The sequence below is a fragment of the Callorhinus ursinus genome, unplaced genomic scaffold (assembly GCF_003265705.2).
Source record: "Callorhinus ursinus isolate GAN/ISIS: 27379988/994484 unplaced genomic scaffold, GSC_fseal_2.0 scaffold29, whole genome shotgun sequence".
NCBI classification, from domain to species: domain Eukaryota; kingdom Metazoa; phylum Chordata; class Mammalia; order Carnivora; family Otariidae; genus Callorhinus; species Callorhinus ursinus.
In genome coordinates this window covers 1230925-1243912 of record NW_027397091.1, presented here as the reverse complement: position 1 = coordinate 1243912, position 12988 = coordinate 1230925, and the positions used below count along the sequence as shown (strand labels likewise).

The 12988-nt window shown below is 40.5% G+C and overlaps 1 protein-coding gene across 4 annotated transcripts in view; it reads left to right on the top strand.

Moving 5' to 3' along the window:
- The window catches only part of DNAAF9 (dynein axonemal assembly factor 9), a 129922-nt gene that overhangs the window by 40834 nt on the left and 76100 nt on the right, over nt 1-12988 (top strand). For 3 of the 4 annotated variants that reach the window (XM_073878311.1, XM_025876579.2, XM_073878313.1), the window contains 4 exons: nt 2345-2443; nt 6462-6517; nt 9737-9872; nt 12269-12350. In XM_073878311.1, coding sequence (XP_073734412.1) covers nt 2345-2443; nt 6462-6517; nt 9737-9872; nt 12269-12350 — 373 coding nt within the window. The remainder of the gene's footprint in view (nt 1-2344; nt 2444-6461; nt 6518-9736; nt 9873-12268; nt 12351-12988) is intronic. The other variant, XM_073878312.1, reaches the window with a different exon arrangement.

The window sequence follows — 12988 nt, the reverse complement described above, 5'->3', positions numbered from 1 at the left end:
TATTTAATGATTGATTCTACCTTATTCTGTAATTAGTACTGACACATCCTCAGGGAATTTTTTGGGACGGAGTGCCCCATCTTTTTTCCTGTATTCCCCAAAACACATAGACTATCTTGGATCCTGGATCAGGGGCACTGATTGGACCCGATAGCAGCAGGTCAGGATCCCAAACTCAGAAGGTCTGGTTTACTGGGCCATGGCACAGAGGTGATATGGCAGGGCAGTCTGACCCAGATAATTGTAGATTACCAGTTACAAGTATGCACATATTTGTGTGTGTCTTTGTGTATAAGATACATCTGTAAAAATAGAATGAGAATATTTTCCAAAATGTTAACTTGATTTTTGTTCTATATTTTCTGAGTTTTCTGTAGTGAATAATGTATTACTTGTGCATCTGTTTTTAAAAAGTTTTTATTAACACAGACTCAGAAAAGAGCATATAACTAATATATAGCTTAATGAGTCATTATAAAGCAAAGTAACAGAGTCTTGCCACCCCAGAAGCAATCTGAGTGCTTTTTGCCAAACCCATCACCTCTTTCCTACTCCCCCAAGAATAACACTATCGTGAATTCTATGGCAGTGACCCCCTTTTCTTTGCAACTTTTTCATCAAAATTTACTTCCAGAAAAACCTAGTTTAACTTTGCCTGTGTGTGCACACATGTGTGCATGTATGTAGGTTTCTCTTAATCTATAGGTTCCCCCTCCATCTCTTTGTCCCCACCCCTCACTATCTATTTATTAGGGAAACCAGATCATTTGTCTTATATTGTCCTCATTGGGATTTGTTGATCGCATTCCTATCATGTAGTTTAACATTTTCTCGTGTGTTCTGTATTTCCTTACTATTGGTAGTTGAATCTAGAGTTTTGGTCAGTGTTCTGGTTGATTTTGGGAGGGAAAACTACTTCTGAGAGGGTGTACATATATCTCATTGATACTTTTTATTTTGTGAACATTGATATGCAACCCTTAGATCTTTAATTCATTAATTAGATTCTTTAATCACCATTGTAAAATGGTAGTATTCCAATTTTGTAATTCCTTCTTCATTTATATTCTCTGAAGAGAAATATTCAACTTGCTATTTGGTTATGCAGTGGTAGAGTCCATGTGGGAAAAGCAAGATAATTGAACTCTTGCTTTTATATATCAATTTTAAAAGTAAAGTTGGTTCCCAGCCATTCTCCAAAAGTAACCACTTCTTTTTAATTTGTCTCATTCTGAACTCATAGATTTAAACATATTTGATGTTTCTGTCCATTGGAGCTATCATCTTTACTAATGTTCACATTGTTCCGTCTTTGGGCGGTGGCATACTTCAAGTTGGTCACAGATTGTTTTAACACAATCCTGATAGTCCTTGATAACTTCCTTGCCATATACTGTGACAAGATATTCCTGGATTATCTTATACATTTCCTGTCCCAGATCTGGAATCAGTCATTTCTCTAATAAGTTCTGGTTTCTTTGAGTGGGGAATGATATTTCAACACAACAGTCTAGGTGCTAGGAATGCTCACTGGTGTTGGTTTGGTCATTGTTTCTAGATCTTTTCAGTGGGTAGAACTAGGAAATTCTCTGTGTGTCTGTCTATCTCCGTGTGTGTGTGTGTGTGTGTGTGTGTGTGCATACATACATGCCTGATTTTTTTATCTCACATTATATATAAAACATATATAGAAAACAATATCAGCACTTTCACCTACATGATGACTGAAAATAATTTTAGATATGTATACACATACACATCTGTAACTATCTGTAAATAAAGTAAAATATCGGTCACCTGGGCAGCAAGCAGCAGAGCCATTAGTAAGAATGTTGTTTACACTAAGTATTCCCAAGAGAAGTCCATTGTGCTTTATGCCTAGGGCCAGAAGTAGAGTCAGTACATGGGTAACACAGAGCCCATAGGTCTGGGTACTTGTGTATTGACTGGGAGAGAATAAATAAATAAAAAACTGACTGGCTGGATCTATGCTCTCCCTCTCTAGCTGTCTCTCTGTCAAATAAATAAAATCTTTTTTTTTTTTTATTCATTTGACAGAGAGATAGCGAGAGCAGGAACATAAGCAGGGGGAGTGGGAGAGGGAGAAACAGGCTTCCCGCAGAGCAGGGAGCCCGATGCGGGGCTCGATCCCAGGACCCCGGGGACCATGACCTGAGCCGAAGGCAGACGCTTAACGACTGAGCCACCCAGGCACCCCGCTATTAACTTTTAAAATATATTTAAATGGTCTGGTATTTTGATATCTGATGCAGTTTCATGATTCTGGTTTTCTGCAGTACCTCTCAGTATGACCAAATGCATTATCCTTTTCATTTTCTTCTAGGATTTGGTGGCTTTTGAACATCAGTGGACTAGCTTCTTTGCTAATTTTGATACAGAAATTCCTTTCCTGCTGGAACTTTCTGAATCTCAGGCGGGTGAGGTATGTAAAGAAAGGGTCAAAGAGAAAAAAAAATTGATTAACTTATTTATTGTTTCTGTTTAGTTTTGTTAATTATTTCAGAATACAAAACTACCAATCTTAATATGTTTTGGTTATTATTTTCTTAAGCTTTGTTGTGTGCTGTAAAGAAGTTTTTAGCCCCCATGCCAACCTATGAACCTCTATAAAGAAGTTGTTTTTTGTTTTTCTGTGCCAGCTTCTATACAAGAAAGATACTCATTTTAGAGTGTGGTGATACCTCTGTCAGCAAGGAATTCTACTGGGCACTAGTTAATAGGCCTAGAAATAATTCTCCACATGTGAGTAGCACTCCTTTCGTCAGTTGAACCCCTAGGTAAGCTTTCTTTCCAGGTAAACCATGGTGAAGTTACTAGATTCAGTGTAAGACTCACTCCATGAGTAAACTGAGGTATCTAAATCAAGAAGCAGGGCATAGGACAGTCCCCAAAGTTAGTCAGCTGGGAGGGTCAGAAGAGCAATCTTGAGCTTACACTTGAGTCTGCCTTGGGCTTGCACTGCCAGTCCTTAGCTCTCCTGTGCTGCAGTGACTCCTGACTTTGGAGTTGGTGTTGATCTTTGCTGTTAATGCATTTCACCTTTACGTGTTATAAACCTCACTAATACATTGCTGTTATTTTTGTTTGAGTAGTCAATTTCCTTTTTTAATTCTCTTTTTAATCTTGTTTTAATCCTTTTTAATCCTTTTTTAAAATAATTTAATTTTGAAAATTTTATGTATTTACTCATGTAGTTACTGTTCTCGATGCTCTTCATTCCTTTGTGTAGATCCAGATTTCCATTTAGTATGATTTCCATCTCCCTGAAGAGTGTCCATTAATATTCTTCATGGTGCAAATCTTCTGATGATGAGTTCTTCCAGCTTTCATATGTCTGAAAAAATATATTTATTTCACCTTCATTTTTGAAAGACATTTTTGCCATGTATAGAATTCTTGGTTGACAGTTTTTTCCTTTCAGTACCTGGAAGATGCTCTTCCACTGTCTTCTCCCTTGCATTGTTTGTGAGGGTTCTCCTCTCTATCTTTTTTTTTTTTTTTTAAGATTTTATTTATTTATTTGACAGAGAGAGAGACAGTGAGAGAGGGAACACAAGCAGGGGGAGTGGGAGAGGGAGAAGCAGGTTTCCCATGGGGCAGGGAGCCTGATGCGGGACTTGGTCCCAGGACCCCAGGATGACCCGAGCCAAAGGCAGATGCTTAACAACTGAGTCACCCAGGTGCCCCATCTCCTCTTTATCTTTAATGTTCATCTTAATATTTATTCTTTATCTTTGTTCCTCTGTATGTAGCTAGTCTTTTTTTTTCCCCCTAGCAGCTTTTAAGATTTTCTCTTTTATTACTGGTTTTGAGTATTTTCTTCATATTTCTTGTGCTTGGCTTTTGTTAAGCTTCTTGGATCTGCGGATTTATAGTTTTCATCAAGTTTGGAAAGTTTTTGGCCATTATTTGTTCAGATATTTTTTTTGTCCACCCTTTTCTCAGAGATTGTAATTACCTCTGTTATCAAGCCACTTGAAGTAGTTCCACATCTCACTGATGCCCTTTTCAGTTTTCTGGATTCTTTTTTCTTCTCTCATTACTGTGGTTCCAAGAGTGAAAGATACTCGAAACGGTATATTCTGTGAACTGTATGTCACTCCTTCATTCCTACCACCCCCTTCTCATTCCCTCCCTTTCTTCACCATTTTCCACTTACTCCACTAATAATAGGTAACAAATCTTTTCATTTCTGATTTATCTTTTTTTCTTTTGCACAAATAAGCAGACATATGTGTATTTTCTCTTGTTTCTTTCATTGAAGGGCAAGATACATGAGTCACTTCCACTTTGCTTTTTTCCCTCAACAAGAATATATCCTCGAGGGGTGCCTGGGTGGCTCAGTGATTGAGTGTCTGCCTTTGGCTCAGGTCATGATCCTGGGGTCCTGGGATTAAGCCCTGCATCAGGCTCCCTGCTCCATGGGAAGCCTGCTTCTCCCTCTCCCACTCCCCCTGCTTGTGTTCCCTCTCTCACTGTGTCTCTCTCTGTCAAATAAATAAATAAAATCTTAAAAAAAAAAAATCCTCGAACTTTCTCCAAGTCAGTTCATTGAGATTTTCCTCATCCTTTGTTAATGATTCATAGTACTCCATTGTGTGGAGTAAGATCTGTGAACACCAAAACTCCAACTGATGAACATCCAGAGGATGTAAGTAAACAGTTAATTACCAAAGGGAAATCCAGATGGCCATTGAATATATCTGAAATACTCTACTTCATTAGAAATCAAAGGAATGTATAATAAAACAGCAATGAGATACCACTTTTCTTTCTTTTTTTTATAGATTTTATTTATTTATTTGACAGAGAGAGAGAGAGAGAGGGAACACAGCAGGGGGAGTGGGAAAAGGAGAAGCAGGCTTCCCGCCGAGCAGGGAGCCCGATGTAGGGCTCAATCCGAGGACCCTGGGATCACGACCTGAGCCGAAGGCAGACGCTTGATGACTGAACCACCCAGGCACCCCACGAGATACCATTTTTCACTTATCAACTTGGCAAATATATTTCTAAATGGATATTTAATTGACAGTGTATATGAGGATACCCTGAGATAGGCACACTCATGTATCATAAGTGGAAGTGTATATTGATAAAACTTTTTTTTAAAGATTTTATTTATTTGTCAGAGAGAGTGCACAAGCAGAGGGAGAAGCAGGCTCCCTCCTGAGCAAGGAGCCCAATATAGGACTTAATCCCAGGACCCTGGGATCATGACCAGAGCTGAAGGCAGATGCTTAACCATCTGAGCCACCCAGGTGTCCCAGTTAAAACTTCTTTGAAAATCAGTTTAGCAATATAATTCTGCCTTTTTACCCTGTAATTTCATTTCCAGATCTGCTTTAAGGAAATAATTAGAGCTACAAATAAAATTTATGAAAAGTTGTTTATTACAGTATGTAAGAGTTAGTAGCAATTTCTAAGAATAGAGGACTATTTAATAGGCTTTGGTACAATCATATACTATGGATGTACCATAGAAAAAAAATAGGAAGAAAATATACCAGAATGTTAACAGTTATTAGAGATTGTAGACGGCTTTTATTAAATTCTAAAATAAGCATGTATTATATAATCAGGGTGGGGGGAGAACAATAGATGTTATTTAGATGTACTAAAATTGCCTTTTGGAATTTTGAACCCTTTTGACATAGCCCCTGCATATCAATTTTAGGTTAGTATGTAGCCTAGTACTGTATACCAAGGCAGAGAAGTACTTCTGTGGTTTCCTGGTAAACTTCTTTCGGTGTACTTATAAGTTCTGTGGATTCTTTCTCAATGCTGATTTTAAATTAGTATGTTAGGGGGTGACTGGGTGGTTCATTTGGTTGAGTGGCTGCCTTCGGTTCAGGTCATCATTTCAGGGTCCTGGGATCAAGCCCCACATTGGGCTCCCTGCTCAGCAGTGAGTCCGCTTCTCTCTCTCCCATTGCCCCTCCCCCTGCTCTTGTGTGTGCTCTCTCTCGCTCTCTCAAATAAATAAATAAAATTTTAAATAAGTAAATAACTATAAAAAGAAATCAGTATGTTAGAATTAATATATATTCCTTTATTAGAAATGTAGAAAAACAAATTTTTAATAGAAGGGAAAAATTCCTATATGATTAGTAACTTGGACCATAGATGATGATTGGTCCAGTTTTCTTTCAATAATTAAAAATTATAAAACTTAACAAGAATTTCTTTTCTTTACCTTCCTTTTTCTTTTGCAGCCTTTGTCTTTCTTTTGCTATTTTTTGTTTGCTACCTGTCCCCAAAATTCATGTTGCTTTATACCACATATATCCTTCCATGTTCTTACAATAATCTATAAACTTCTCTCTCTCACACACACACATACACAACACCTACATATGCACATATGTACATATATGAGGGGTTTTTGTGATTGTTTCATAAAATTATGATCTTAATTTATACAATATTGGCTTCTTTTTTAGCCATTCAGAAGTTACTTCAGTCATGGAATGATCTCCAGCCATATAACTGAAAACAGGTAAGTTTCTTGGGGAAGAAAGGTGAATGGTAATAGAGAAAATGGGATTGATGAGGGGGGTGGTTGTGAGGGAGCATCTAAGTCCAGAAGGTAGAGTCAGGAAAATATAAATTGACTTAGTCATCACAGGCTAAGAAATTCATACCCTGAAAAATTGTCCATTTACTGCTTTTGTATTTATATACATACATTTTTTTTTTAAAGATTTTATTTATTTACTTGAGAGAGAGTGACAGCACACAAGTGGTGGATAGAGGCAGAGGGAGAGTGAGAAGCAGTGTTCCCACTGAGCAGGGAGCCCGATGCGGGGCCCATTGTGATGCGGGGTTTGATCCCAGGGCCCTGAGAGCATGGCCTGAGCCAAAGGCAGATGCTTAATCGATTGAGCCACCCACGCACCCCTATACATATATTTTTTTAAAATACAGTTTTATAGTAAACTAGCTTTTAAAACATTGTACCTTGCTGAAATCTAAAGAATTTTATAGTACATCCCTACCCCCAGGAAAACTAGGAAGCAGAATGTCCAAGGGCTAGGCAGGGGTCAACAGCATCTTGTGGGGAGTCAAAGGGCTCAGGCATTAAAAGTCCAGCCCCAGGAAGACAGGGAGCATCAGGGTTGCTGCATTTGTTTTCTTGAGGTGTTTCCTTTAGCACCTCTCTTGTCATGGTAATCGGGAGGGCCCCCGCTGGGGATGGTTCCCCTGATGGATGGATAAGAGTAGTTCTTTCCTCTCTTTTCTTCCCTAATTCCAATTGAGTTTGAAGTGAGACAAATTGCCAGGGCTGGCACTTACGGTCATTTACCTTGAATTAAGCTTCAGAAGAAAAATCAGAGTCATGTTTACTTTTAAGAACCCCTGTTTGCCTGAACCTTAAGGAGGTATTTTTAAGAATAATACAAGAAATGTAAAGAATTTTCCACATGACACACACTAAGGGCAATTTAAGGAAAGGGTAGGGGTAAAGGGAACTGTCTTAATCTGTTTTACCTCCTGTGACAAAAATACCATAAACTGGGTGGCTTATAAACAAAAAACATTTATTTCCCAAAGTTCTGGAGGCTAGGAAGTCCAAGATCATGGCACTATCCCATCCAATGTCTGATGAGGGTCCACTTCCTCTTGGATAGCAGTCATTTCACTATAACCTTACCTAGCAGAAAGGGCAAGGGATCTCTCAGGAGCCTCTTTTATAAGAGCCTTTTTTATAATCTCATTCATGTGGGATCTGCCCTAATGACTTAATCACATCCCAAAGGCCCTGCCTCCAATACCATCACTTTGGGGGTTAGGATTTTAACATGAATTCTGTGGGGACACAAACATTCAGTCCATAGCAGAAGCTATCTTTTAAAAATATCCTTTAGGTACTATTTGTTGAGAACATATGACATACTAAGCAAGCGATACATGATCAAAAAACCAGTCACGGGGGTGCCCAGCTGGCTCAGTCAGTAGAGTATTTGACTCTTGATCTCAGGGTCATAGTTTGAGCCCCATGTTGGGCATAGAGATTACTTTAAATAAATAAATAAACAACAGTCATGGTCTCTGCCCTTGTGGAGTGTATAGTGTGGTAGAGAAATAAGACATTAATCAAGCAACCTCACAAAATAACAGAGTTACAAACTCTGGTGCCATGAAGGAGAAAAGAACAAGGCATTGTGAAGACCATAGCTGGAGAGCCTGGTCTTTTCTGAGGGGAGATCTGAATGATGAGTAAAGATAATAAGATGAGCGCCTGGTTGGCTCAGTCAGTGAAATGTGCAATTCTTGATCTTAGGGTTTTGGGTTCAAACCCATACTGGATGTAGAGATTACTTAAAAATAAATTCTTAAAAAAAAAAAAAAAGATGATTAAGGGAGAAAAGCATCCTGAGGTGAGAGCATAAGGAACATAAAAGAAGATGGGTTTGGTGGAATATAAAAGTTGGGGGAGGGTGGCCTTCCATGGAGCCAAAGAAGTTCGCCAGCCAGACCATGCAAGTCTTTGGCCATGTGAAAGAATTCAGTCCTTCTGAAAATAACATAAAGGCATTAAAGGCTTTCCATGTATGAAAGGTTGTCCTCTCTGAACCGTGGAGAATAGATTCTAGGAGAGCAGGAGTGGAAGCAGGGTCACAGTGAGGAAGCATTGCAGTCGTCTGGGAAAGCAATGATGGCAACATGGATGAGGCTTGCGACCATGTGGATTGAAGAAAATAGACAAATAGAAGTGATACTTGGGTGGTTGATTGGATTTAAAAGGTAAGGGGCAGGAGAAGTCAAGGAGGCCTAAGGAGGCGTCTCAGGTCTGGCTCAGTCCCTGGATGGATGATGATGTCGTTTATTTACTGCAAGAACTGGAAGGGGAACAGGGGTAGATCATGAAAGAGGAGAGGAGAGGCAGACAGCTGAAAGTAAAACCCTAGGAATATTCAGAGGCAGATGGAAGAAGAGAATGGCTGACAGGGGAAACTGAGATGCAACAGCTCTTGCAGGGAGAGGGTGTCAGGTGCTTCTGAAAGACCAAGGAAGGGCAGGTTGAAGCCTATCTATTGGATTTGTTATTTGCTATGTGAAAGTCACTTGGTGACTTTTGCAAGAGTAATTAGAGTGAAATGACTGAGGGGTCAACTGAAGTGGGCTGAGAAGTGAGCAGAAAGTGACAGCAAAAAACTAAAATAAACAGACAAGTCTAACCAAGAGAGGAGACAAAAGAAAGAGATGCATGCAGGGCAGGTGAGTGTGGTAGTGAGATATTTGCAACCCTGTTGTCCTCCTCCCATCCTAAAAGCTAGTCCAGAATGGTTAATGCCTCTATTGTCTGCCTGTAGTCTGAGTATCACAACCGTCATCCTTTAAAATTTCTATTTCTATTAAAATGCTGTTGTATGAAACTGGAAACTTGCTCCATCTCTGTATCATGGACAGCAGACCTACGGAAGTTTCTCCTTAAGAAGTAGAACAAGCTGAAAATATAAACCTGGCTTGAATTTAGTTATGTCCCTAAATGACCCCTGTGGGTCAGTAGGAGGAGTCAGAGACATCTGGCATAACTTCGCAGCAAGCAAGGAGTATTAGGGGGACTGGATTGACCACTCTGCTCAGACTGCAGGACTGAAAACCCTAAGCAGGACCGAAAACTCTCTCTGAAAACCCCAAGGAGCCCACTCACTGGGAAGTTGCCCTAGATAGGACTCTCTTTTCTAATCACATTTTTGGTTTGCCACTCCAGCCCTAATAGGCAGCCATTCGTTCTCTTTGGTAATCACTCCACACGAGAAAATCTGAACGCTGGCAACTTTAACTTCCCTTCTGAAGGGCATCTGGTACGCAGCACTGGTCCCAATGGGAGCTTTGCCAAACACATGGTGAGTGGCTTGATACCTGGTGCTTAATTGGTTTTATTAAAGAGGGAGGAGGGGAGGATAAGGGGAACCTTTCTAGTTTGTGCATTGATTTAATCTTGAACTTGAGTTGTTTTGGAGTGAAAGAAGTGATTGCAAACGGACTATTTTTATATAAGTACTAGGTGTAATTTGAAAATATCATAGTTAATTTTTAAATATTTGAAGGAAAAAGCTTAAAAAATATTTTCTCAAACCAAACTCTTCAATTTGTAATAAGTAATATGGTCAGTAGAGTAAGAATTTTAAATTAGCTTGCAAATAGACTCATTCCAAGCCTACTAGGTTTGATACGTCTTCACTGTTACATTTCAGGACATAAACTTTGAGGATCACTGTTCTTTTATTGAGGGTGCCAGGGAGAAGACTTTTGCATTTGGTGGTAAACATTCTTTTAAAGGAAACATTAGACTGAAATATGAGACTCTAGTGATTGTAAAAGTCTGTGGAAGTTTAAGTATTTTCAAAATGTTCCTGACAATCAGGAAAGCTGGGGAGGTAGGTACTATTTGTTAGTTTTGATTAGAGAACATGAGACCTAAATCTGTCTGGACTGAATCTCTCATGGACTAAATTTCTCTGACTCTAAGCTGGCCAGGAATATAAGGCTACTTGAATGGATGGATATGCTGTCAGGATATTACTACCCTGTAAAGGCCTCATTTTAACCCCCAGAGCACCCTGGGAATACACAGGAAATGTCAAATGACATGGGGTTCTTTGTATAATCATATGTGTTGACTATATATGTTAAAACTGATTTCTGCTTCTGGGAAGATGGAGTAGACATACTTTTTCCAATTCCTTCTACTGAGTACAACTAAAAACCCTGGACATTATATGTAAAACAAACATGGGAAGACTCTGGAAGGTAGAAGAAGGCAGGCTGGCTGACGAGCTTAGGACCAGAGGGACACAATGGCTGTGAGTTTTCTGGGGTTCCTTTTTGCCTGTATATCCCAGACCGGATACTGGAAGAGCTGACAATGCAGAAATGCCAATAGGCAGAGATATGAAAAGCCTGCTGTCTCTGGCAGAAGGACTAGGAAGGGGACAGCCTAGCAAGGCAGAAAACTTTTAGACAACAGCTGTTCTACTCCAGCCAAACCCCTCAGAAAAAAACTGCCTCTCCATCCACCCCTACCAATAAGGGCTGAGTGAAGAGCCTAGGGTCTGCCTTGCCTTTGCCGTTGCCTTACCCTGACCCCTGTTAAGATTAATGTTAGAGAAGGCCCACTGGGGAGCCATGACTTTCATCCCCACTGGGCCCCAGTGAACCTTCCTTCCCCCTGCAGTATCGATGGAAAATACAGGGGAGCCTGGACGTCCACCCTTACCCAGCAGTAACGAGGTATTCTTCCTTGGGGTGGTATAATGGGAGTCTAGTGGAGTCAGGACTTTCACCACCACTCAGCCATAACAAGGCTGCCCCCTGCCCATAGTGTCTGTCACTCTCCCAAGCCATGGTGGCATCAGCGGAGACAGACTGGGGGATCTGAACTCCTGTTCTTGCCCAGCAGTAACTAAACAGGGAAGAAGAAGAATTTTTATTTTATCTTTTTTAAAGACTTTATTTATTTATTTGAAAGAGAGAGCGCACAAGTGAGAGAGCACAAACGGGGAGAGAGGCAGAGGGAGAGGGAGAAGCAGACTCCCCAACTGAACAGGGAGCCTGATGTGGGGCTCAATCCCAGGACCCTAAGATCATGACCTGAGCCGAAGGCAGCTGTTTAACTAACTGAGCCACCCAGGCGCCCCGAAGAATAAGAATTTTTAAGTCTCTTCTCCAAGGCCTATGTACAGAGATGAAATACAAATGAAGGTGGAGACCTGGGGCACACCCTCCTTTCCTGAATTTATAGCTGCCCCCACACATCTCTCTGTCACGTCGGGCAAGGTCCTCACTGTGAAAGTTCTGGACTATTAATGACAATCAAAACCCAAGCACATTTCCTCTTTCCCTTATAAGTTGTGAATTCGTTAACATCATGCACTGACCCAGGAGCAACCTCACAAAATAGCCAAAGTTAAAAACACAACGTAAGGGGCACCTGGGTGGCTCTGCTAGAAACCTGCTTCTTCCTCTCCCTCTGCCTGCCTTTCCCCCTACTGTGCTCTCTCTCTCTCTCTCTCTCACTTTCTCTCTCAAATAAATAAATAAAATCTTTAAAAAAAACCACAGACAACACAAAATACTTCTGGAAAAACAATTAAAGGTGATCTTTTTCCCTGTGCCTTTAAAAAATAATAAATAGCTGTTGGTGAGATAAAATTGATTTCCATTAACTATATAATTTTCGTTTTTCAGCAGTACACACCTAAATCCCTGCTTCTTTTTTACTTTTTTTTCTGACATCTAGGTAGTACAGTGCGTCTCACCAAAGGGACCCCTTGCTTGTTCAAGAACATACTTTTTTGGGGCTACTCACGTTCCTTACTTGGGTAAGTCCCTGTCTCTTGTCATCTCATCAGCTTCCCTAATGAATAATTTCTCCCATGAACTAGAAATGGACTCACAATTTACTGCTTTCCTCAGAAGCTCATGATACCCACTTTCTAAAGGCCTCCCACTCCCTCTCTGATTCCAGATGGAGAGTTGATGCACCTAACACATTTCTCAAAGAATATATTTCAGGAGGAGTAATTATCAGCTCAACATGTATATAGTCTAACCATGTGTGAGACCGTGTGCTCAGTGTTAGAGGGAAGGCAAAGATGAGTAAGTCCCAGTTGGGGATAGCAGGAGATATGGGCTACAGTGAGAGTTTGGATGAGTCAGCCAGGCGCCTGCTGTTCTGTTGAAGCAGGGCCATGGTCGAAGGGTACCTGTGAACTGGGAACATTCCCAGGAGCAAGTGCTCCATGCTGCAGGGCCATCCAGAAAGGTTAGGCCCACTGGGGTGCCCTTCTTGCTAGGGTAATCAGAAGTTGCAGATAATCAAGGAGACCTAGAGAAGAACCTCTAGAATGAATGAGGATCTCAGCACTGGTCCACAGAGCAGAGTACCGCAGAAACCAGGTTTTCACCTGGGTGTTGCTGTATAAGCCGGGAAACTCTGAAAGAAGCATGATAATTAAGG